The 24,870-nt window shown below is 39.4% G+C and overlaps 2 protein-coding genes across 2 annotated transcripts in view; one reads left to right on the forward strand and one right to left on the reverse strand.

The window, feature by feature from the left end:
- Positions 1 to 7,292, reverse strand: part of pkn1a (protein kinase N1a) — a 98,269-nt gene extending 90,977 nt beyond the window's left edge. Inside the window, exon 1 of the mRNA XM_061729541.1 lies at positions 6,483 to 7,292. Coding sequence (XP_061585525.1) covers positions 6,483 to 6,503 — 21 coding nt within the window. The 5' untranslated portion in view covers positions 6,504 to 7,292. The remainder of the gene's footprint in view (positions 1 to 6,482) is intronic.
- An 8,192-nt stretch (positions 7,293 to 15,484) lies between these two features.
- Positions 15,485 to 23,337, forward strand: c1h19orf67 (chromosome 1 C19orf67 homolog). Its single transcript, XM_061728800.1, has 7 exons — positions 15,485 to 15,590; positions 17,040 to 17,205; positions 17,281 to 17,422; positions 20,334 to 20,458; positions 21,306 to 21,485; positions 21,569 to 21,688; positions 23,220 to 23,337. The coding sequence occupies exons 1-7, from the start codon at positions 15,485 to 15,487 to the stop codon at positions 23,335 to 23,337; spliced, it is 957 nt and encodes a 318-aa protein (XP_061584784.1).
- The last annotated feature ends 1,533 nt before the right edge of the window (positions 23,338 to 24,870 follow it).

Raw genomic sequence — 24,870 nt, forward strand, 5'->3', positions numbered from 1 at the left:
AAGTAATACAACTTATATTTGGTTTATGCTCACGTGTCAGCTAAATGTAATTATTTATATTCAGTCACCAAAGTCTCTCTTTAAATATAAATATATATATATATATATATATATATATATATATATATATATATATATACACACACACACACACACAAACACACACATATATACATAAATTTGGACTTCTCATTCAAACAAATGGGGAAGTGTGTCCGAACTTTTGGTCTGTACTGTGTACTGTATACTATATATATATATATATATATATATATATATATATATATATATATATATATATGCTATAATAGAGGCCTTCCTCCATTATGAATCTCTCTGTGAATCCATCTATTATAGACCATCTTTCTCTACTTCCTTCTTTCATGTTTGTTTTTCTTTCTTTAGTCAAATTCGGGTTGCCCTCTGATGTGACGTCACTGCCGTCGCCAAACAAACAGCGAATCTACAAGTGAACAAAGCGACGGACTGATGTCTTGTAGATCTGCATCTTTTGTAGACAACCAGACCCCGCCGTTCACGGAGAATGACAGAAACGTACAACAACGTGCTCTTTGAATGAAGCATCATAGACCGGCTACCGGGGGATTTATGATGATTCATCCTACCTGCTAGAACTAAAGCGGTGCATATTCTTTATGTGGAGTTGCGCCTGCTGCGGCGCATAATATTAAAATAATTAATCAGTTACAGACACCGTGAGCGTGGAAATCTCACGGTGTCGCCACCGCAGCCGTTTGACCCCTGGCTCACCTTGGATGAGCCGCCACCAGTCCTTCTGTTTAGCTGAATAAATCAACACAACTTCATAACCAGGTAAAATCATCTGACTTAATAAGAGGGTTGTTTCAGGTACGAATGTAACCAAACGTGGATTAGCTGCAAAAGGAGATCTGATGAACTGGTATGGAGCTAGAACAGTCTCATAATTCACAAATGCACAGGACAAGTTTTACAAATGCACGGACCGATTTGCAAATACACACACCGTTTCACACGTGCACAGAACAATTCACACGTGCGTAGGACAAGATATACAAATGTATTTTTGATGCACACACAAATATAACCTGATTTACAAATATTTTTTTGTCTGTGAGCTGCGCTGGATTTGTGTGTGAGTTTTGAGACTCCCCTGACGTGACTAGATCCACAAATAGGTTTTTTTTAACACGGAAGGATCTGCAACCAATCAGATGTCTTCATTTGTTTCAGCCAATCATAAGAGCAGACCTACGTGGGGGACGATTTACTCTAAACCAATCAGATTAAAGGGGCGGATACACCTGCTGTTTGAACTGCGTTAGCGCTGTTCACATAGAAAAGTGATTAATATTTCGAGTTAGTGGAGTAAAGATAAAAAACAGTTACAGGAGATAAAAAATAAATAAACAGGATGAAGAGGAGATCACTGTTGCTTTTCTTGTGATCCCGGTAAATACAACAGCGCGATTGGAGATGGTTTGTCGGGCTGTTCAACCAGAGCCGTCGGGACTGGAGAGCTCTTAGTCCTGCCGATGCAGCAACTGATGATGAGAAACTTTTCTAAGCGAACGGCACTAACGCAGTTCAAACAGCAGGTGTATCCGCCCCTTTAATCTGATTGGTTGCAGATCCTTCCGTGTTAAAAAAAACCTATTTGTGGATCTAGTCACGTCAGGGGAGTCTCAAAACTCACACACAAATCCAGCACAGCTCACAGACAAAAAAATATTTGTAAATCAGGTTATATTTGTGTGTGCATCAAATATGTGTGTGTATTTGCAAATCGGTCCGTGTATTTGTAAAACTTGTCCTGTGCATTTGTGAATTATGAGACTGTTCTAGCTCCATAAACTGGGGCCTTTTCACCTGATGGTTTCTCAAATGCTGAATAATTTAGCTTGTGTTATTTTTAATCAACATTCATGTTATTGCATGATAATTCTGCAGTTTTCCCTGGAAAGAGTTTCCAACCTAAAATAGCGCCACATTGCTAACATGACACTAATGCAAGACAGCGATGCTCACTTCTGCGCTTTTCCACCTGGTGACTCAAGACAGGAAGTTGCAGTGCAGTAATGAGCGACTTCCTCTCTACACGACACCGGAGGGTGCACAGAGGTGAAAACCCACCGATACCGTATTTTCTGCAGGATCTGTGAGTCTCTCTGTTGCTGGAACCGGAACATTTCTGCTTAAAGTGTCTGAGCCGTTTCAATACCCGAACTCCAAGTGCTAATTAAACAAATGCGCAGTTTAACGCCAACATCGTGTTTCAGTGAAGTCTTACGCTGGCAATAAGTAATTAAAATGCACCAAACTTCAGTGCTATTGTGATGCCCGCGTCCGCAGCCCCACAGCTATAAATGGCGGTAACTTTGAGCACCGACACTTTGGTTTATTTTGTACACACCTTTATTTATATTGTGTTGAAATGAACAAGTACAGTTTGTAGCACTTACATTTGGTTTACTTAGTATATTCAACTTTTGTTTCTTTATGGTTTATTGGGGCGGCGAGCCGCAGCTGAGGGGATGTTGGAGACTCCAGGATGCAGCTGCCAGAAATTAAGGCGATTGGGACTTTACCGAGGCAGCAACATCATGGGTTGTTTGTGTAAATATTCCCTATAATTTAAGTTAATTAGTTTAATTTTGTATTTAGGAATAAAGTTAGAACCACTGTCATCCTCACTATTTGTTTAGATTATCTCTTAACAATGTTTAGTTGTTTTACGCCTGTGTGTCACTGGTCTGATCAGCCAGTATTTAAGTTCCTGGTGTGTGTTTGTTCAGGTAAGTTGGTTTGGTTTTGTTTCAGTGTGGTGGCTGTTATTGTTTAGTTTCTTTATTTTTGACCTCTTTTAAGGGCCCATCTTGTCATTTTGGTAATAAAACCCTCTTTTTCTTTAAAATCTTAATGTCCTCGCGCTTTACCGGCTTGATCCCTCACAGCTATAGATATAGTTTATATTCATTCAAGGCAGGACTTTTTCCTATCGTACACATAAACGCAGTGATGAATGCATCATAATGCATAAACCTGGGCTAGAAAAACTGGGAGTGGAACCACTGACCTTCCAAGGGGCAGACGAGGCTCCACCTTCCGAGCCCCAGCTGCCCCACAATGGTCCAATTATTACATTTCTGTAAATTATTACTAATATTTTGACAAACTACCCAGAACCAGCCCTTCATGATGATGTCGGCCGTATCTGCTCACTCTGACGAACCTGGTTCACACACGCAGCTCCCAGACGTGGACCGGCTGGAAAAGCCAGAAACCGCGATGTTATGACGACTCTCACGAGAGACGGGAGGCCACAGTTTGACCAACGCGCTGCTACATTTCAGGCAGGTTGCTTTTCCCAACAAACGCATGCAGAGCCGTCAGCGATACGGCGACTTTACGGCAATAAAGTCTGCAGCGGGGCGTCTTTAACGCGGGAGAAGAAAGGCAGGAGTCTGGCTCTCCTGTGAGCGGTGAAAAATAATTTATACAACCTACAGCAGACTAGCACGGCATTACACACACACGGTCGTTAGGAATGGGCGATATTTTACCGTTCACGATAAACCGTCAAAAAAATTCCTCACAATAAGAATTTGTCATCTCGCGGTAAAAATTATAAATTCCCGTTGATGATGATTTTGTGTAAAACTGATTTATAGTTCTGCGTTAAATCAACACAGAAGGAAGGAAGGAAGGAAGGAAGGAAGGAAGGAAGGAAGGAAGGAAGGAAGGAAGGAAGGAAGGAAGGAAATAAGAAAGAAAGAAAGAAAGAAAGAAAGAAAGAAAGAAAGAAAGAATAAATTCTGCGTTAAATCAACACAGAAGGAAGGAAGGAAGGAAGGAAGGAAGGAAATAAGAAAGAAAGAAAGAAAGAAAGAAAGAAAGAAAGAAAGAAAGAAAGAAAGAAAGAAAGAAAGAAAGAAAGAAAGAAAGAAAGAAAGAAAGAAAGAAAGAAAGAAAGAAAGAAAGAAAGAAAGAAAGAAAGAAAGAAAGAAAGAAAGAAAGAAAGAAAGAAAGAAAGAAAGAAAGAAAGAAAGAAAGAAAGAAAGAAAGAAAGAAAGAAAGAAAGAAAGAAAGAAAGAAAGAAAAAAAAAATTCCCGTTGACGTTTTTGTGTAACAAACATGGCGGATCTGAGAGCGAGATAGATTTATATTATCGTGATACATTTTTTAGTCCATACCACCCATCCCTGTCGGTCGTCTCGAACAACACCTAAAACAGCTTTATCTGATTTAATATGTTGTTTAGAAGTCAAATACTCGTACCTCTCCTGACAGTTACGATTATAAAATACTTTGTGCAGCAGAAAACCTCCGACATCTCAAACCCAGCGAGATCATGACTGATGCAACAAGTCAAACACAAACACCAGACAACGACGGCCGCTGCGGCTCGTTCCTGATGAAGCGGAGAAATGAAAACAGCATCTGGCATCTGCAGCTAACAACTGTTGTGTTTAGTCATTATTTCATTAATTCTTACAGTGCACCGCCCTTTTAAACGGGTTGCTCTGTCATCAACACTACTAAACTGTATTTTTCATTTTCACACATTCCTCTTCTACTCTGTAAATTGATGCTTAATCGCGTTTCCCTGCAGGCCGGTGACGTTCAGCTAAATCACACCAGCGGTGTAAAACCGAAGCGCCTCCTCGCAGACTAATAACCTGCAACACCTGCATGGCAGCACGGCCGGTGCTGTTTTCCACGGCAGGTATGCAACGCCCATGTGCATGTCAACTGATACGCGATGCTTAGGGCCTAAATGTCAGGGTATCACGCTCCGCTGGAACAACAGGGCTGTGAGTGGGACGGGATTCATTTCACAGCCGTCATCTCCTCTGTGCAGAACGTAAAACAGACGACTCTGCAGCTGATTTCGACCTAAAACGCCAACGATTCTCCGTAAAAGCAGAGTAAGCAGCCCTCCAGCTCTGCACGAGCTTTACTCAGCGAGTCGCGCCTGAAGGGAATCGTCAGTGAAATGCACGTTTGTTTTACAGCAAACACCACTATTGTGCCTGACGTTAACCTTTGCATGTCCTCACACAAAACCCAGAGCACAAAGACGCACAGTTGGGCCACGAGCCACATTATTATAACCAGAAAGTGTCCCAGCATGCATCATTAACCGGAGACAAGGTAACCAGTTCCAGTGGTACAGACTGGATGGATGATCCTCGCAGTCTTATCCATCTGGGATTTCATTTTTATTTTCTTTGATTCAAACCCAAAACTGATGGATCATCTTCAACATCTACACCTAAGCCACGTCTCTCGGGCAGCTTCCCATCAGCGAGGATTCAGGGCCTCGTCTTGACCCTCGGTGCAAGTTTTGTTTTTTGTAAATCTCGATGAAGCCAAAATAATTCCCTGCCTTTTGTTTGAATACTTAAATACGGTCTTGATCTTCAACTTTGAGTTGTCTCTTCTCATTTTTCACCACCATCGCAACATATGCCGACCCAGCAAACAGAAATACAACATCTCAGCTTCTTCTGGTTTCATCATCATAGTTTTCTTTCTTTCTCCTCCTCCTCCTCCTTTCATTCACCGGCGACCGGAAAACCGTCAAAAGTTGTGCATTTCCGCCACCAACCCAGAAGCTGGAATGTCGTCGCTTGACTGGACCCACAGGACAAATAGGTCGTGCCTCTTTTGAAATTGACTTAAAGCTTTATGTCACTCTTTTTCAAGGTGTGGCATTGTGGCGGTTGAACACAAAGCTGGATAATTCTCCTCTGATCTGAATCTGTGATGTCACGTTATCCTGGAGATTTGTAGCAGGATTGATTGATGGAAGAACCAAACAAAGTGATGGTAGTGACTTCAAAACATCCAGATAAACAGCTTCAATCGCAACAAATGTGATATTTTCCATAAATGCGTCCTTTAAATGAGTGATTAAGTAAAAGTCAACCGATTCTCAATGGACTTCCTTGTTTTAAATTAGTTTACAGGACTGTCTCAGAAAATTAGAATATTGTGATAAAGTCCTTTATTTTCTGTAATGCAATTAAAAAAAAAAAAAAATGTCAGCTTAAGAAACCTCAAATATCCTATCTCAAAAAATTAGAATATTCTGGGAATCTTAATCTTAAACTGTAAGCCATAATCAGCTATATTAAAATAATAAAAGGCTTGCAATATTTCAGTTGATTTGTAATGAATCCAGAATGTATGACATTTTTGTTTTTTAAATTGCATTACAGACAATAAAAGGACTTTATCACAATATTCTAATTTTCTGAGACAGTCCTGTATATCTAAAACAGCAGTTCAGGAGTTGGAGGGAGGAATTATTTTAATGTGAAAATCTTATTGCCATAATAATGTTGTTTTATTTAGATGTAAGTTGAAATAAGGAAAACTATCTTTGTTTATATGATAAATTAGGCTTTTTGGAAGCCTGAATTAAAGCAGGAGATGCTGTTTATCTCAAGGTGACATGCCATCCAGCTGAACTTACTTGGACAGAGTCGTTGGCCATCGTCGTCGTGTTCACACCAAGCGCTTCCACGTGGATCTGTCCTTGAGGTTAACACGCAGCCTCCAGTCCTGGGTGATAAAACGGTGATCCGGGGGGGGAAACAGGCTCTTCTCCCTCCTGACAGTCCTATCTCAACTTTGTTTTGCTTTTTCTGTTCAGTCGATCCACACAAAGGCAAATAATCGGGAGATAATCCGCATTGTTGGTCCTTGTGGCCGCGCCTGAGCTGATCCTCCCTGCGGGGTTTTCAGCGTCTGACCAACGCTAAACCCCCCAAAAAATCACCAAAATGAAATAAAATACTATAAAACCATCCGCTGTCTGCGTCTTTAGAGGAGATAATTCATTCACAAAGCATCCAGGGAGTCATTGTCCATCATCTGTCTCTTGTTCCCCTCTGTTCTGCTGGAGCTCCGGGAGACCGGGACGCTGCTCCGGCTGCAGCCGGCCGGGGAGCCTCGTCGGCGGGGGAGAGGAGGAGCGAGGGACCGGTGGTGGGGGTGGAGGTCCTGGAGGTCTGGAGGTCCGGGGGGTGAGCACTTCCTCCTCGCCTCCGTCCCCAGGTTAACATCCGCCTCGCCCCGTCCAGGTATCACACGCCTCACCTAAAAAATAAAAATAAAAAAACACAAAAACAGCTGCCTGGACAGACAGAATGCGGCGGGACTGGCCGGTAAAACCCGCTCCCGCCCAAACCCGAGCCGCTTTTCTTTGTCTCTTTGGTACCAGGAGGTTCGGACGAGACGAGTCCACACCGGCGGAGCAGCTCGCAGTGCACGAGCCCCGGCCGCGCGCATGTGCGCGCTCCCGCCGCGGCGCTGGACCGCGGGGGCGCGCAGAGGAGTCACGTGACCCGCGGCAGCGCCAACTGACCACAGAGACGGTTAATATAATAATAATAATAATAATAGTTAATATAAAACATCCATGACAGAGACCCGCGCTGATCCAACTGTTGCTCAGGGAGAAACTTTAACACAACCACTTATTTATGTAACAATAGTTGGACAACAGGCAGAGTGTTTAATATCAAGTATAATAACTTCTGGTATTTTGCTCATTAGCAGCATTTGGGTGTGTATTACCACAATGCCCAAGAGGAAAGATATCAACAATAGTGTGAAGGTAGTTTCACACCATAAATAATTTATATGGATGGATGGATGGATGGATGGATGGATAGATGGATAGATAGATAGATAGATAGATAGATAGATAGATAGATAGATAGATAGATAAGATAGATAAGATAGATAAGATAGATAAGATAGATAGATAGATAGATAGATAGATAGATAGATAGATAGATAGATAGATAGATGGATTTCTTTCAATCTACTGTATATACTGCTCATATTTCTGTAATTCTACATATTTTATATATATTTTTTATATATTTTTTATTTTTAACTTTTTAATCTTTTTACCCCTCCCCTGCATGTGTGTGCTAAGTGTACTGCTGCCAACAAAATAAGTTTCCCCACTGAGGAAGAAAATAAAGGATTATCTTATCTTATCTATCTTATGGATAGATAGACGGACGGACGGACAGACAGACAGATAGACAGACAGATAGACAGACAGACAGACAGACAGACAGACAGACAGATAGATAGATAGATAGATAGATAGATAGATAGATAGATAGATAGATAGACAGATAGATAGATAGACAGATAGATAGATAGATAGATACATACATACATACGTAGATACATAGATTACACACAGTGACGGTGGACAACGTATAGGATAAGAATAAGTAACTATAAGCTATAAGAACAGTCTGTACAAAATAAAATATCAGGATATCAGGATATAATAAATATAATAAAATAAAATAAAATAAAGTAGCAAGCAGGAGCGGTTTGTGTCCTTTGGAAGTCCAGTTGCTTGCAGGGATGTGAATACAGAATCAAACTGATGTGGATCAAAGAAGTGGACTAAAAACGCAGGTCTCAGTCCACTTCAAGTGAACTAGGCAAGGAGCAGACTGCAAAGCAGAGCATTGTGGGAAAACAACCCCAACTATGATCACAACATCCTCTAATTTGTATCTGTTTTTATATATTATAGTTTTATTTATGGTATTTTATGGTATAATAATGGTTTTACTGTTTGTTTTTCTCCTCATGTAGGGTGTCCTTAAGAAAGAGCAGCTCACTTTGGAGTGAGGGGACGGCCTCCCGAGGACCTTCTATGACTGTGGTGGCGTCCGCCATTTTTTACGGGGTGGTCTGCTGGAGCAGCAGCATCACTGCAGCAGAGAGGAAGAGACTGGACAAGGTGGTGAGGAAAGCCGGCTCTGTCCTGGGCTGCAGTCTCCATCCTGTGAAGGTGGTGGGGGAGAGGAGGATGGGGGCTAAGCTGTCCTCCATCATGGACAATGTCTCCCACACCCTTCATGAGAATGTCAGAGCCCTGGAGAGCTCCATCAGTGACCGGCTTCGTCACCCACGATGCACCACTGAGAGGCATCGCAGGTCCTTCCTCCCCGCTGCCATCACACTTTACAACAAGGCCTGCTCTCAGTAGCAAACAGACTATTTTTTATCTTATATTTTTATCTTTTTATCTCCACCCCATTGTGTATATTGTGTATATAGTGTCCATATTTTTTAATTATATATATCTTTTACTTTTTAAAATTTTTACCCCCTTCCCCGCATGTGTGTGTGTGTGTGTGTGTGTGTGTGTGTGTGTGTGTGTGTGTGTGTGTGTGTGTGTGTGTGTGTGTATACATGTTAAGTGTACTGCTGCTAACACAGGAGTTTCCCCATTGAGGGAATAATAAAGGATTATCTTATCTCTTATCTTATCTTACAAAAAATGTAGTATAACAATTCTTCTATTTGTCTTTCCTTTTATTATCATTATTATGTATTTGTACAGTAGATATGGAGTGAGTATGGGGTAAAAGGCCTGATACTAGTACGGTTTTGACATAAATATCACAATTGTTGGTAAGCACTCACAATATTAATGAAATTTGCAAACTAATTAGCGGGAAAGTTGCCATGCATCAACCAAAAGATGAGCAAGTTGCCTTTTATATTGATTGTCTTTTTTCTTCTTTGGTAATAATGATGCAGCGCCCCCCCAGGTGGGGTGGGGAATGGTAATTGGAGCTACTTACTGTTGCCACCTCAACCGTAGCCAAAGATACTTTATACAGAAGATAGCGCATTACCGTTACTGCCAATGGTATGAAATCCACTTCCTGTCTCCTACGTGGGCGTGGTCGCCCACCCAGTACAAGATCATCGGATCAGTCTAATATTTTTTTTCCCTTCCAAAAAGACTTCAATAATAACAATGAAGGTATTGTTAAGCAAAGAAGCAAGTTTTATTTTAGTTTTAAACTTCATTTTATCCAATGGGAAAAACGACTTTGGCAGTTCTGCAGTGGCCGACGACTATGAGCAGACCTATGTATTATCATTATATTATATTATATTATTAGCTATGAGAGCCAAATCTTGCGAGAGTGTGTTGCTCAGACAGAGACAGGTCTCAAACAAAGTTCATTTTCTCCTAATTTGTCGGTCTGAAAATTGCCATTTTGGTGTCAGAATGTTCAGAAGGTTTGTGGCTTTTGAAAAATGGGTCCCATATTTACTTAGGTTACTTATGGGGCGAAGGAATTGGTAATAATCTGTGCTCACGTTCACTTTTCCCATAGGACTCAATAGACTCAGGACCTGCTGTTAGTCTCCTAAAGGGGCGGGGCAGTCACGTGACACAGATACAGGAAACACAACCGGAGTGGGCTGTCTCGTTTATAGAACGTCTCTGCCGTAGCAAGTCCCCCGGACTGAGGCGTCCCAACGTCCTCGGGGTGTTTTCACGTCGGCACTATTTTTAAGCAGCAGCCAACAAACGAGTTGCGGCTGCAGTCGTGCTTCATTTACAAACTAAATGTTTTGTGGTACAAACAGTGTAGGGGGAAATAAAAGGCCACCTCCGGGTCAAAGCGCATAGTTGTTGTGTCAACAAACTGAAGCTCTTCACATCGGGCTGGTTGTCATGGAGACAACCACCTGCCAAGATTGACAGTTTGGGATAAAACGAAAACACTTGTGACCATGAACACAACATCATTAATGGACCGTGATGTTGGAAGGTGAGGATCTGGGTTTGGGGTTGCAGCTACTGGACCTGGGCATCTTATGGTCCATCACGAGTTCCTCGTGATCCAACAGCTAAAACGGTCCTAAAGCTGGGATGAAACTGGATCATCCCCCCGGACGATGACTGAAAACACACCAGCCACCAACAGAATGGCAGAAATGACCCAGAGTGACCCAGTTAAACTCCGGACCTCGATTAAAACCTCAACGTCTGCGAGGTGGATACACTGATCATTTCTACTGCTACTAATCTATTAAATACAGACGGTACTATCAGCACACTTGATGAAAACACCAACATTAAGGTGTTTAGCGTGAATTATTGTCTCTGGATTGATTCAGGGTTTCTACAGGTTTGACCAAGTTCAATTTAAGACTTTTTAATACCATTTTCAAACAAAATTTAAGTTAAAAAAAACAGTCACACACTTTGAACCCAGATTTTACGCCGACTAAGAAATCCAGCGCTGAGGTCGAGGTTGCCAGATTTGACAGGTTCCAGCCAAAACGGGATGTAAAACAAATAATGAAAAAACAACCCAAATCATACATTTCCTATGTTAAAACTGTAAATTATTAAATGCGTACCGGTAATAAATTTCAAGCTTCACAACACCACTATATAGCCAAAAAAAAGTTTGGGCTCCGAACAAAGACTACAATTAAATTAAGTAGATTAAAGCAAATAAAATACCAGAGAGTTTATTGTGTAACTTTTCACTTTTCTCTGCCATAATGGAAACTTTTTTGTTAATAATTTCTCGTAAATATTTAATAAAAACCAGAAAAAGTAGCCCAAACAGGTTTATTTCTCCTCAAAACGTTGAAATAAACTTTTCCCTTTACAAAGTGTGAGAAAACTTTTTAATGATGACCGGATAAATTCCCTCTAAAATTAAGATTCAAAAACTAAGACCCTTGGATTTGGATTTAAGACAAATTGAGACATTTAAAGGCCTTATTTTAGGGAACTGGAATTTAAGACTTTTTAAGGACCCGCAGCCACCCTGTAATTTATAACATCATAATATGGAAATATTTTCTATTTGGAAAGAAATACAAAGTACAACGGAGGCGAAACACAAGTTTTTTTCACATTGACGCAAAGAAGAAAGACTTGGCTTGAAATGTAACATAATAGATAAAATAAAAAGATATCAGAAAGAGTCAATGTATTTAAGTGTGTGGCCAATTCAGCACCTTATTTGTCATTTTTCTTAAAAGTTTTGCAGGAGAAAGACACAAGTCGCTAGCGTTACAGTCGAGCCTCTGATAAGAGAAGGAAGGATTTGAATCGTCCGTTTCTGTTAGTATCTTATTTCCTGTTTAAAGCTGAACAGAATGCTGAGATCACAGTTACATGATTTCCTGCATGACCTTTAGATGCAGTGACGCGTTGAAGGAGCTGAAGATGCACCATGAAAGATTTTACTGTTGATCTTGAAGGTCAGTGTAGGAAACGCGCCCCGTCAAATATTCATAAAAGGCCAGCTGCCTCCATCTTTAACGTCTTCAAATCTCGGCTTTAAGACAACATTTCTGTGTTTAAGTTATGTTTTATGTCCTGATGTTAAGATGCCATTCATGTTTGATCCATCTTCATTTGGATCCATTTTTTTAGAGGCTGTTTTGAGTGGCTGTGTCATTTGCTTAAGTGCATTCATTTGATCTGTTTGTGCTAATTTTGCATCTTGTTGTTTATTTGTGTAATTATTTTCAGCTCCCTGCTAATTTTGCATTATTAGAAGTTACTTTGAGATCATTTTGTGACATTTTCTTTAAACCATTTTGCCTTTATGAATTAATAAAGTGTAAATTTGCTTCCATTTTGCATTTTGGAGCTATTTCCAATCTGTCTGCAGTAATTTTGAGCATCTTTATGCTAATTTTCACAGTTGTGTTGCACCTCGTGTTTCTAGGTTTATGTTTGTTCTGACTGTTTTGCTTCCTTTTAGTTGTCTGACTTACTTTTTAACTTACCAGCGGTGCAAGCACAGGAGCTTGGAGAGGTTTGGGAGCGAAGTTAAGCCAAGCAGCCACACTTAACCCAGCTAAAGACCCAGGGTTCACCAGTTGGTCGGCCCGAGCCTGCACCGGTTCCACCCAACCGAGGTCACTTAGGACGGCCGGCTGACTCAGTGTAAAAATGCATAATATCAGCTGGAACATTTTGAGTTTATGTACCTCAAAATAATTGTTTTGCATTATAAACCCTAAAGTATAGAAATCCAAGAAAAGACAGAATCCATACAGTCTTTTAGCTCTTTTAAAAAAGATCTGGCCTCTATCGTTCAATATACATCCTGATAAATCCCGTCTTTCCCAGTGGGCCCAACACTAATCCTTCCAGAACTGCGATCAATTTGTAAAACTAGGGCATTTTATGTAAAAAGTAATCCAAGTTCAAAGCAAAGAACTGAAACTCACAGAAAAACTGTGAGAGCATGTTCAGTTTGAGCAGCTGTGTTGCGTGGAGATCTTATCACTAAGAGATGAAGAGATAATTATTCATATTCCAGAGTATATCTGAAACCCAGCTCAGTCAACAGAAAAAATAAAGATGCATTATTAGAGCTCAAAGCTGGTGTTACTGTGAGAGGTTATATTTAGCAGACTTGGAAAGGAAGAACTGAAGCTTATTTGCATACCTGATTTGCAAAAATTCAAATTTGTCAGTACAAAAGAGGAAGAAGCATTGTAACCCGACACTCCAGGACACACAAAGTCCATATCCTTTACGTGATATTAGCTGCTCATTCGCACCACATGATTAAATGAACACTGCTGGGTCCTGAGTCTAATGTGTCAGTCGTAAAGTGTTGGTACCTGAACTGCTCGGGTCCGTCTGGATCGGGATGTGATCCTGGGAAACTGGACCATCTTTGGAGAAATTATGGCATTAAAAAATACATCTTGAGACATATATGTTGCTTTTATCATGCTTTTATGTTAAAGAATAAGATGAGAATTTTACTTTTTTTAAATAAGAAACTTAAATCATCTTGCTTAAACATAAAGTCATATGGACAGACTTAGATAAAATACCATTTAATTATATTTTTATCTGCTCTCCAAACCAATTTCACTCAGAGATTTTCTAGTTTTTGCATAAATATTTCTGGTTTTAATTTTTTAAATCTAATGTGTCGGTCGTATAGTGTTGGTACCTGAACTGCTCGGATCTGTCTGGACCGGGAGTTAATCCTGGGGCACTGGACCATCTTTGGAGAAATTATGGCATTAAAAAATACATTTTGAGACATAAATTTTGCTTTTATAATGCTTTTATGTAAAAAGTAAAATGAGAATGATACTCTTTTTTAATTGGAAACTTGAATAATTTAGTTTATTTGGTGTAAAATCCGAGTCACATGGACAGACTTAGTTAAAATACCATTTAATCATATTTTTATCTGCTCTCCAAACCAATTTCACTCAGAGATTTTGTAGTTTTCCATTTCTGGTTTTCCATTTTTAATCTAATGTGTCAGTCGTACAGTGTTGGTACCTGAACTGCTCGGGTCCGTCTGGATCGGGATGTGATCCTGGGAAACTGGACCATCTTTGGAGAAATGATGGCATTAAAAAATACATCTTGAGACATAAATGTTGCTTTTATAATGCTTTTATGTAAAAAGTAATATGAAAATGTTACTCTTTTTTAATTGGAAACTTGAATAATTTCGTTTATTTGGTTTAAAATCCGAGTCATATTGACAGACTTAGTTAAAATAACATTTAATCATATTTTTATGTGCTCTCCAAACCAATTTTACTAGTTTTTTGCATAAATCTTTCTGGTTTTCCATTTTTAAATCTAACAATACTGTAAAAGCTACACGTTAACATCTGATGTTATACATTCAGTGTCAGTATTTGATGAAAAATGTCACAAATCTGTATAAATGTAACCGTTAGTGACCCAAGTCGTCCAATTTTATATTTTATTTTAATTTTATTTTCCATTTTATTATTTCCCCAATGACGTCACAAAAAGAGGCGTTACAATAATGTAATATGGCAATAACACAAACAAATATATGGGAAATACCTGGTGACATAAAATACTAAATTAATAGCAATAAAATAATTAGCTTAGTACAAAATAAGACCCCACCTTTCGCCAAAGAAGTCACGAAAGAGGGGAAGTTTAGGCGGGACGGAGCCTTTTATAGGGGGGGCTGCCTCCCCCCCAAATAGACTGTACAAGAACAAACACCCGAGAACTTGAGTTCCACCTGAGGACAATTTAATGAACATCAATTTAGGGACATTTTTAATTAGTCAAATCAGCCTTTATTACACACACAGGACGGTGTAAATGTCTAAAACATTCACGAAGAAATTTGTTAAAGCAGGATTTGCTTTTAAAAATATAAAATTCACTTTTTTTTTATCAATTCCCAAAATGCAAAGGGACAAACGGAAGAAACGTATTCCCCCATTTGGCTTTCACGTAAATTCACACGGTTTTTTTTTAGGAAACTCGAATATAAAACATTTAGGACAAATAGACTACATATCTTCTAGTATTTATTAAGGTGTTAGTAAGTGGCGTTAATTAGTAAAACGTTAGTTAGTTCGTGCTCGATCGCGACCGTTATTCGTGGCCGCCCCGGTCACGTGACCGCGCTGATTGGCGCGTAGGCTTTAACGGTTGCGTAAAGGCGGATTTATGGTTCCGCGTCACACCGACGCAGAGACTACGCCGTACGGTGCGCGTCGCCGCGTACCCTACGGCGTAGGCTCTGCGTCGATTTAACGCGGAACCATTGGTCGTCTCAACACGTGTTAAACGTGGCTCCTAAGTTTTTTATTAATATTATTATTATTAAATCCACGGCTGACATCATGACCGACCGCGAAGTTCAGGTTGATGTTCGGCCTGAAAACTCCCCAAAGGTCCAACCCGACGACCCGCAGGAGGACTTTATTAACGACTCCGATCAATTAACAGGTCACTACACATTCAATATACCCGTTTAAAATGTAAAAGTTGTTACAATTGTTACCATTCTGTTTTACGGAAGAGTATTAAGGCCATGCAGGAGAAAAAGTATTTGAGAGGGGAAGATTTTATTTTTTTTATTGTGCACTTCGATAAAAAAGTCGAAATGTCGAAATACAATTTAAAGAATAAAGTCGAAATTCGCCTTTTTTCTCAACATTTCAACTTTATTCGCGAAATTTTGACTTTTTTCTCAACATTTCGACTTTTTCTCGAAATTGTATTTCAACATTAATCTCAACATTTCAACTTTTTTCTCGACATTTCGACTTTTTTCTCAACATTTTGACTTTTTTCTCAACATTTCAACTTTATTCACGAAATTTTGACTTTTTCTCAACATTTCAACTTTTTTCCTCGAAATTGGACATAACATTTTGACTTTTTTCTCGACATTTCGACTTTTTTCTCAAAGTGCATAATGAAAAAAAAATCTTCCTCCTCTAAAATATTATTTTTATTTTTCTCCTGCCTGGCCCTAATACTTCCGTAGTTTATCATATTACAGCTCTTGGCACTGCGGCAAAAAATAGTATTTTAAAAAACTGGAAATCAGAAAACCCCCAGAAACCCAAACAGTGGATCAATGAACTTGCATCTTAAAGCACTGCAGAAAAAATACTGTATTCTGTTAGAAAAAAACCTAGAGACTTTGACCTTATTTGAGGACCCTTTTTGGATTTTTTTTGCCTTTATTGGAATAGCTAATGATCTGAATCATACTGCATTAATGAATGTGTTTTTTTTTCAGGACTTGATTATTTACTTTATTATTCATTTGCTCCAGTATTTATATGTGAAAAGAAGCTAAATGATTTTGAATTATGTAATGTATTGACCATATGAGGGAGAGAAGGGGTGTGTTGTTGTATTTATTTATAGCCTATATTTTTTTCTTTTTTTTATTATTTATTTTTGTTTAATTATTATGAAAAGTTAAAAAAGGGGGAAATATTGATATTTCTATTGTTATTGTAAATCTTTTTTTTTCTTATTGCCCTCAATAAATATATCTATAAAAAAAGAATACTTTAATTTAAAATTACTGTAAAAAAATAGTGAATTCTTGACAAATGTTTTAATTAGTTTTTTTAATTAATTAATTAATTAGTCTACCTCACAACACTCCACCTGCTTTTTCTGCACCGTTTCTTCTTTCAACCAACTGTATATACTGTTCATATTCTGTGATTATACATATTTTATATATATTTTTTTATATATTTTTTATTTCTGACTTTTCAGTCTTTTTACCCCTCCCCTGCATGTGTGTGCTAAGTGTACTGCTGACAACAAAAACAAGTTTCCCCACTGAGGGAGAAAATAAAGGATATCTTATCTTATCTTATCTTATCAAATATGGTATAAATGTGGTATTTTTAGACGTCTCGTTTACAGTCGGTGTTTCAGAGGTGGAGTCGCTGTTAATGCTGGCCGACGTCGCTCTGGCGCCCCCTTGTGGTGGTCAAGTGACCTGCAGCATCCAGTCCATCCCGTCCATCCACCTGCAGCTCCAGCTGCTGCTGGACGAGGCCAATCACCTGCACGACCGTCTCCTCACTGGGTGGGTTAACGATATGATTTCTTCTGGGAATTTGTATTTTTTTTTAAAAATCAGACTTCTCGTATTTTCCAGCAGGCAGGACCATGTAGAAAGAGAGGCTCTTGCTGCTGCGGTTTTAACCCTCCTGCACACCTGTCAGCCCTTCTTTAACCACCTGGAATCAGCAGCCAGGGGCACCATGTCTGCGTACAACCATCCAAATGAGATGTCTTACAAGGTACATGTGTAGTAAAAATCAGGACAGATAACTGCTATAAAACCATTACACCACAATAAATAATTGTTTATTATTATTATTGTAAATTAGATGCAAACCTTCCAGACCAGGGGTCGGCAACCCGCGGCTCTAGAGCCGCATGCGGCCCTTTAGCGCCGCCCTAGTGGCTCCTGGAGCTTTTTCAAAAATGTTTGACCTTTTTTATCCTTTTTTTCTTTTTTCTTCTTTTTTTCCTTTTTTTCTTCCTTTTTCCTTTCCACTTCAATCGCGACATTTCAACTTTTTTCTCAAAATTTTGACTTTTTTTCTCTACATTTCAACTTTTTTCTCAAAGTGCATAATGAAAAAAAAAATCTTCCCCCAGTTCTAACTAATATAGAAACATGCAGCATGTGTTGCCTTCATTCTAAGGCTTATACAAGACTTTTCATTTTTTGCGGCTCCAGACATTTGTTTTTGGTCCAATATGGCTCTTTCAACATTTTGGGTTGCCGACCCCTGTTCCAGACCTAACTCAGAACAATCTCTGACCTGTTTTAGATTCAAAAGGTAGAAAACTGGTTTGTGTAATATATTATTAGTCCAAATTTATTTTTGATCGTCTCATAATAAGGACTCTATATGTGTGTATGCCATCATAACAAATCCCTTTCATTTGAAAAAAGTGTGAAGCAGTTCAGTTCTGCTGCAGTGGAAAAAGAAAACTGAACATAATGTAGAAGTAATAGTTTGATATTTCAACAAGTCCACTGTTATTTTGTATTGTTCTTTTCTTCCTGGTTTGGGTTCAGTTTATTTTACACATCAGAGAGAAGAAAAACATGAACATTTCCATTGTTCTGTCTGGAATTGATATTATTTGAAAAGATAACGTTCCTTTCTTTCAGATATTTGACGAACAAATATTTCAAAAGCAAGATTTATTTAACCTATTTAAAAACAAACATAAAAATCTGGTTTGTGTAGTTCAGTTAGATTTTCTAAAGAAGACGGGGAATGAATTGTCCAATCACATTAGATTAAAACAACATACGAGTCACGATGCTGATCGCTGATTCGTTGCTGATAACTGAGTTTCTGGGACAAACACGACTGCGTCTCTTTATGAATCTAATTCAGACCAATTAAAGAGATCCTCAGGTCACGTGATTATCAAATGTTGGAGAGTTTACACTGGATTCTGCTTGACCGGCGCCCCTTACTTCCGGAAGTAAATAAAATAAACATTTTGGAACCAAATAAATATTTAAACATTTAATTACTATTGACAGTCACCCACAGACTGAAATAACACATTCTTTCCTTTTTTGCATCTTACAGCATGTTTTTTATTATCTTTTTGTTTTATTCTTCTTCTCTTGAATTGATGGGGGCGACGCCCTAGCGCCCTCTACTGACCAAGGTTAGGGTTACTGATGTGAACCTACTTTATCAATAAAAATCTTGATATCCATAAACCAGAATGCCAAGAATTAAGATGCTCTAAATTTCCTGCAATATGTAAACGGCTTTAAAGAAGCATAAAGTAATACAGGACTGTCTCAGAAAATTAGAATATTATGATTTTCTGTAATGCAATTACAAAAACAAAAATGTCATACATTCTAGATTCATTACAAATCAACTGAAATATTGCAAGCCTTTTATTATTTTAATATTGCTGATCATGGCTTACAGCTTAAGAAAACTCAAATATCCTATCTCAAAAAATTTGAATATTCTGGGAATCTTAATCTTAAACTGTAAGCCATGATCAGCAATATTAAAATAATACAAAGCTTGCAATATTTCAGTTGATTTGTAATTAATCTAGAATGTATGACTTTTTTTTTTTTTTTTTTTTTTCTAAATTGCGTTACAGAAAATAAAGAACTTTATCACAATATTCTAATTTTCTGAGACAGTCCTGTATTTTCATGTTGTAAAACCCGTCTCTGATTTTCTCATAGTCCCTGAGGAGATTTTAGCCTCTGAAACCGTTTATAAGGAACAAAATTAAAAGAATACAGCTAAAGTCAAACCTGAACATCGCTCACATTATCAGAGCGAAGGCGTAATGTCTCCTGATAAGTCGTGATGTATTTTACATGCATGTACAGGGCTGGGGATCCATTCAAATGTCAAGAATCGATTCGATGCCGATTCTTAAGATTGAGAATCGATGATCAAGATTTGATGCAATCCGATTCCGATATTGATTTGGGTTAGTGTTATTAAAACTGTTTTTTGAGCTGTTGCATGAATTATATGACTGTAGTTCTGCAACATATTAATACTAGTATTATATTGAGATTAAACAGCAAGTATTGCAGCTAATGATGCTGTAAGGACCAATCAGCTCCCAGAATGCTGATAGAACTGTTTTCAGAAACATCATGTGGGTCAGAATTACCAAACAGATCCAGGGAGGAAACAGACGGATGAAATCGGTTTTAGTTTTTACCACATTCCGTTTTAATTATTTTCATTTTCGGTTTTTTAATTTTTGAGAATTTGTTTTTTTTTTTCAGCATTTTATGCAAATGTAACCCCAAGACTGTATATAAAGTAATGAAATATAGACAATTTATGCTATTATAACTGAAAACTTTAATGTTTTCATACTTTTAAACATATTTAAAGGCAAAAACATGGCAGTAGTTATTCTCGTGTCCAACAAAACATTCCTTTTTTGGGCGTAAACAAAAAAATAACAAAAGTTGTAATGTAATGATGAAAAAAAAATAAAAATCGATCTTTAGGAATTAATATGAGAATTGATTTAGAATCCGAAAATGTTTTTTTCTTTCCAACACAGGCCTCTGCATGTACGATGGTTGCACAGGCGGTTTTCTGGAGACCGTGTTCCGTTTCTCCAGGACGGTTCAGATCAGCTGTTCGGGGGAAACCCGAGTCGGCATGAAAACATCAGAATCTTCTCTTTGTGTGTCTGCAGCTGCTGGACGTGTCGCAGCAGCTGAGCGACCGGCTGGAGCAGCTGGTCCTGGCGTACGCCAGCGCAGACCTGCTCTGTCTGGACGAGACGCAGCCCCACAGGTCTGGAACTCTTCCTTCTGTCCTGCTGGTCAAAGCAGAACTGCTCGGTCTCGTTTAAGACAGATCTCCCCACTTTGTAGTAGTTTATCATTAATGGTTCATTATTTTCTAAAAGTTAATACCATCTCTTTTAATCCTATATTTGGGTCAAAACATAATTTAAAAAAAAAAAAAAAAAAAAAAAAATCAATCCTTGTTGAATTGATCAGGGCCTTTAAATGTCTTAAATCACAATCCAAGGAAGGGGTCCTCATTTTTTAAATCTTAATTTTGGAGGGAATTTATGCAGTCATTAAAAAGTGAAACTTTGAACAGTAAAAGTTTTTTTGGTTTCATTTGTTTATGACTTGAAATTTATTACGCATTTAATAATTGGTTTTAACATGAGAATTAATGTATTATTCTGGCTGTTTTTTCATTATTTTAATGGGTTTTACATGGCATCTGGGCTGGAACCTGTCAGATCTGGCAACCTCGACCTCAGCGTTAGATTTCTTAGTGACTCGTCTTTTTGGTCTTAAATTTTGTTTGAAAATTAGTTTAAACAAAAGCACAAAACCCTCAATGATACAAATAGAATAATAAATTAAAATATAAAAAAAAAAAATTGCTCCTAAAGGATGTGGGAAACTGATTATCGATTACTTTCAAGTTATTGCCGCCGGCTTACGGAGGATGTAATATTTCCCTCATTTTACATTTTGGCTTCATTTTTGATAAATGCGCAATGATTTATTTAACTTTAAAGGTCAATTAATGTTCATCTGAGCTTTTATTCCAATACTTTTGATCAGATTTTATTGTTAGAAATCAAACTTTCTGCTATTGCCCCCCCTCCACCTCCCAGCGTGTCCCACTTCTGCGTGGGCCGCTGTCGTCTGGACCGGCTGAGACTGACGGCGTTCCGGTACTGCCAGCCCACGCCGTTCCTGGCCCGGGCCGACACCGGCCTGTTCAAGCGCATGCGCTGGAACGTGGAGCACCTCGGGGGGGAGCACCCCGGGGAGATGGTGCTGCACACCGAGTAGTGAGTCCTCCCGCCTCCACCCGCCGGTCCCAGAACCTCCACCCGGTCTGATCCTGATCCTCTGATTTTCCGTGTCCCGGCAGCTTCTTCCTGTGCTACGAGGACCTGGTCCCGGCCGAGGGCGGAGCGCTGGAGAGGATGTGGTCCGTGGGCCAGTGGGTGCAGGTGACCCCCGACCCCGGAGAGGACGACCTGGCCGACTGGTGAGTTCTTCACCTGCCGAGGGCCGGGGTGGCGCCGCTGACCCGGATAACGCCCCGACTAATCTTCCCCCAAGCTGTTGCTCTGATGAACTCTCACAATTACCGTATTGGCCTGAATATAAGACGGGGTTTTTTGCATTGAAATAAGACTGAAAAAGTGGGCGTCGTCTTACATTCGGGGTCTAGACATTATACCCATTTACACTGCTAAATGGCGCCAGATATCTTTAAAGCGAATGCTGAACTTAACTCCCCAGGCCAAAGCCAACCCCTGTCACGAAGAAGAAAAATAAAAAATAGTATAAGAAAGAAAAGAGAAGAAGATAAGAGAAGAGATAACAGAAAGTGTAGAAATGTAGTTTCTCCAATCTGGAGAAAAGTGGGTGGAAGTTCGGCAGGTGAACCGGCAGCTGAGGAAAAGTTATGATGCAAACTTCAAGATAATGATTTCAAATAGTCAAAATAACATGCTTTTTCTCTCGAATATATTGTTATAATCATTTGTTTCAGATGAACTGTAATTATTTTCTGTATAAAAATTGAATTTGGTTTTCAAAAAGTCTTTCTTCCAACTTGAGTCTTGAAAAAGAGGGGGTCGTTTTATAATCGGGGTCGTCTTATATTCGGGACAATACGGTAGTAAGTCTGAGAAATCCATCACCGTGCAATGACAATAACTAGAAAATTTCAGGAAATATTTATATGGGCATGCCCTACTGCCCATTCGTCCCCTCTTGCTGCTTTGGTTTGGGGCTGTAGTGTTTGTGTTCGGGTTGGTTCTAGGTCAGTTTGAGGTGTTTACGGTTGTAATGCATTAATTCCTGTGCTCGCTGCAGGGGGTGTGGTTTAGGGTTGTTAATAAACCTTTGGGGACTTTGGGCACGATGGAGACGCATCTAACGATGTATGCCATGCATGGGTGCACGTTGCGGTTCGGGCCGTATTAACGGACGAAAAAAAGAGTGCGGAATAAGAATAATAATAAGAAAAGGGAAACCTTTCCTAGATACTATTTGATCGCCTTCATTTTTCAGGTTTTTCCGGCCGCGTTTCATTTTTGGGGGATTTTTTTTTTCCACATCAGAGCGGGGTCATGCTGTAAACCCGCTGGTGCGCTGTGGGACTTTTGCGACTTTAGCTTGTTAGCAAAATGCTAGCAACATTGCCCTTTGGGCCATTTGCAATATGGTCATGCCACTACTTGGCATGCCCATAATAACAGTAATTTAATGGCACCATCACATGCTGCAACAATGCACCTTCCAACAATAATCCTGTCTGCTGCACCTTTCACTTTAAAAAAAAAAAAAAAAAATTGTATACAAGTTATTTTATTTAGAGCAGTCATTTTTCTACCTCATACTGCTGCATCTTTCCGCTTTTTTGACTGTATATATGTTAATAAGTGCCACATCTGTTTATTTACCGTTTTCCATTTTTAAATCTTGGTACAGTGAGCGAAATAACCAGAGTCAAATTCCTTGTTGGACAATGTTCAAACTAAAGCTGATTCTAACTTCGTCTCCTGCAGGATTTCCTGCGTGGTTCCTCACGCCGACTACCGGAGACTCCTGCTGCTGGGACACGACGAGCCGAGCAGCGTCAGCGCCACCGACCTGCTGCAGCAGCTGCTGCTGGGCGGCTGGTAGGAGAGAAAACCAGCTGCTTCAGGGTTTTTATAGTTCTGTAAAATACCTGTGTTCATTTTGAAGATTTTAAGAGAATTTTGGTTCAAATGTTAGTTTTTCATGAAAGTTCTTGTAAATTGTAAATAAGTTCAGACGTGTTAATAAAAAAGTACTTTATTTACTTGAAACATGGCAGTGAAATAATTAACAACAACAAGGAAAATATCACATTTCAGAAGGAGCTGCCGCGGGCCGGGCCTGAACGTCCAGAAACAGGTTCTTCAGCACATTTAAGACACACGGGCCCAAACTTCACTTCCCAATAAATTAATATCCACCGACGAGAAGTAATCAACTCTAAACGGGTCGGTTCTGATCGGCGAAGGCAGTTCAGTCATCAAGAATAAACGTTTCCTTCCAGTAAAAAACAAGCAAAACATCTAAATAAACTCTAGAAAAGTGGCGACTCCCTCGTTCCAGTGATCCGTCTTTAACACAAACACTTCCGAGACGTTCGGACGCACAAACTTTCTCTGATAGGAAAATATTGACGATTTAAGACTCAGATTTAAGTTACGAAACACCAAAACCGACTGAAGAACCCGAACGTAGGGTGGCCGAGACCCGCCATTGCTGAAAATTAAAGAAACGCCGCTGCAAATAAAAAAAAAAGACACAAATAAAAAAGCCACGACGGAAGTGAATTACCGGTGACTATTTTTGCTGATGCACCGGTGTTTTTTATGTGAGAGGAGAAAAAGAAGACGAAGAGGACGTAAGTGAAAAGGAAGAAATAAGAAGAGCGAGGAATAAGAAGAACAACGAACAAGAAAATAAGTGAAAAGGTTAGTGTTCAACGTTGCTACGTGTAATTTTTAATGTGCAACAACGGTGCATCGGCAAAAATAGTCCCCGGTAATTCACTTTCGTTGTGGCTTTTTTATTTGCGTTGTTTTTTTATTTTATTTGCAGCAGCGTTTCTTTTTGTTTGCAGCGTTTATTTTGTTTGCAGCAATGGCGGGTCTCGGCCTCCGTACAAACGACCTCCGATCAGAATAATTCATTCAGATTTAGAGTCCAGACGGACCCACGTCAGTTTACAGCGACGGGTACGAACGAGCAGTTTCAGAATAATCCGACCCACTCGCAGTCGTCACAGCAGAACCGGTCAGAACCGCTGAAATAAAACTCAAGGTCTTTATCATTACTGGCGGTGAAATCTTCACTTATTGGACCCAAACACGCAGGAATGTCTGCTCCCGTGGCCCCGGTACAGAACGTACCGGGCCGACTACAACGGTTCTACTCCCTGAAGAGAATGACTTGGACCCGGAGGAACCGGACTAATTCCTGGGACGACCCGCCGGGCCGCTTTAACTCATCATTCCCAGAACCAGAATCCTTCGTTTCTCCTCCCCGGGTCTGCGGTCCGTCACAGAGGAACCGCCGACCCGTGAAATCAGCCGTGTTTTTCTGATTTATCAAACCTCCAACAGGCTTCAAACACCAACCGGTTAAACAAAAAACACAAATAAAAATCAGATTCCAGTGTTT

This window comes from Cololabis saira, chromosome 1 (assembly GCF_033807715.1).
Source record: "Cololabis saira isolate AMF1-May2022 chromosome 1, fColSai1.1, whole genome shotgun sequence".
In the NCBI taxonomy this organism is placed as follows: Eukaryota; Metazoa; Chordata; class Actinopteri; order Beloniformes; family Belonidae; genus Cololabis; species Cololabis saira.

Bases quoted from the DNA above. Each gene is read 5' to 3' on its own strand.
- c1h19orf67 (XM_061728800.1), top strand. From the start codon at position 15,485: ATGACCGACCGCGAAGTTCAGGTTGATGTTCGGCCTGAAAACTCCCCA. The intron at 17,423-20,333 runs GTACATGTGTAG...TGAAAACATCAG, and splicing joins CAAATGAGATGTCTTACAAG to AATCTTCTCTTTGTGTGTCT. The intron at 20,459-21,305 runs GTCTGGAACTCT...TCCACCTCCCAG, and splicing joins GACGAGACGCAGCCCCACAG to CGTGTCCCACTTCTGCGTGG.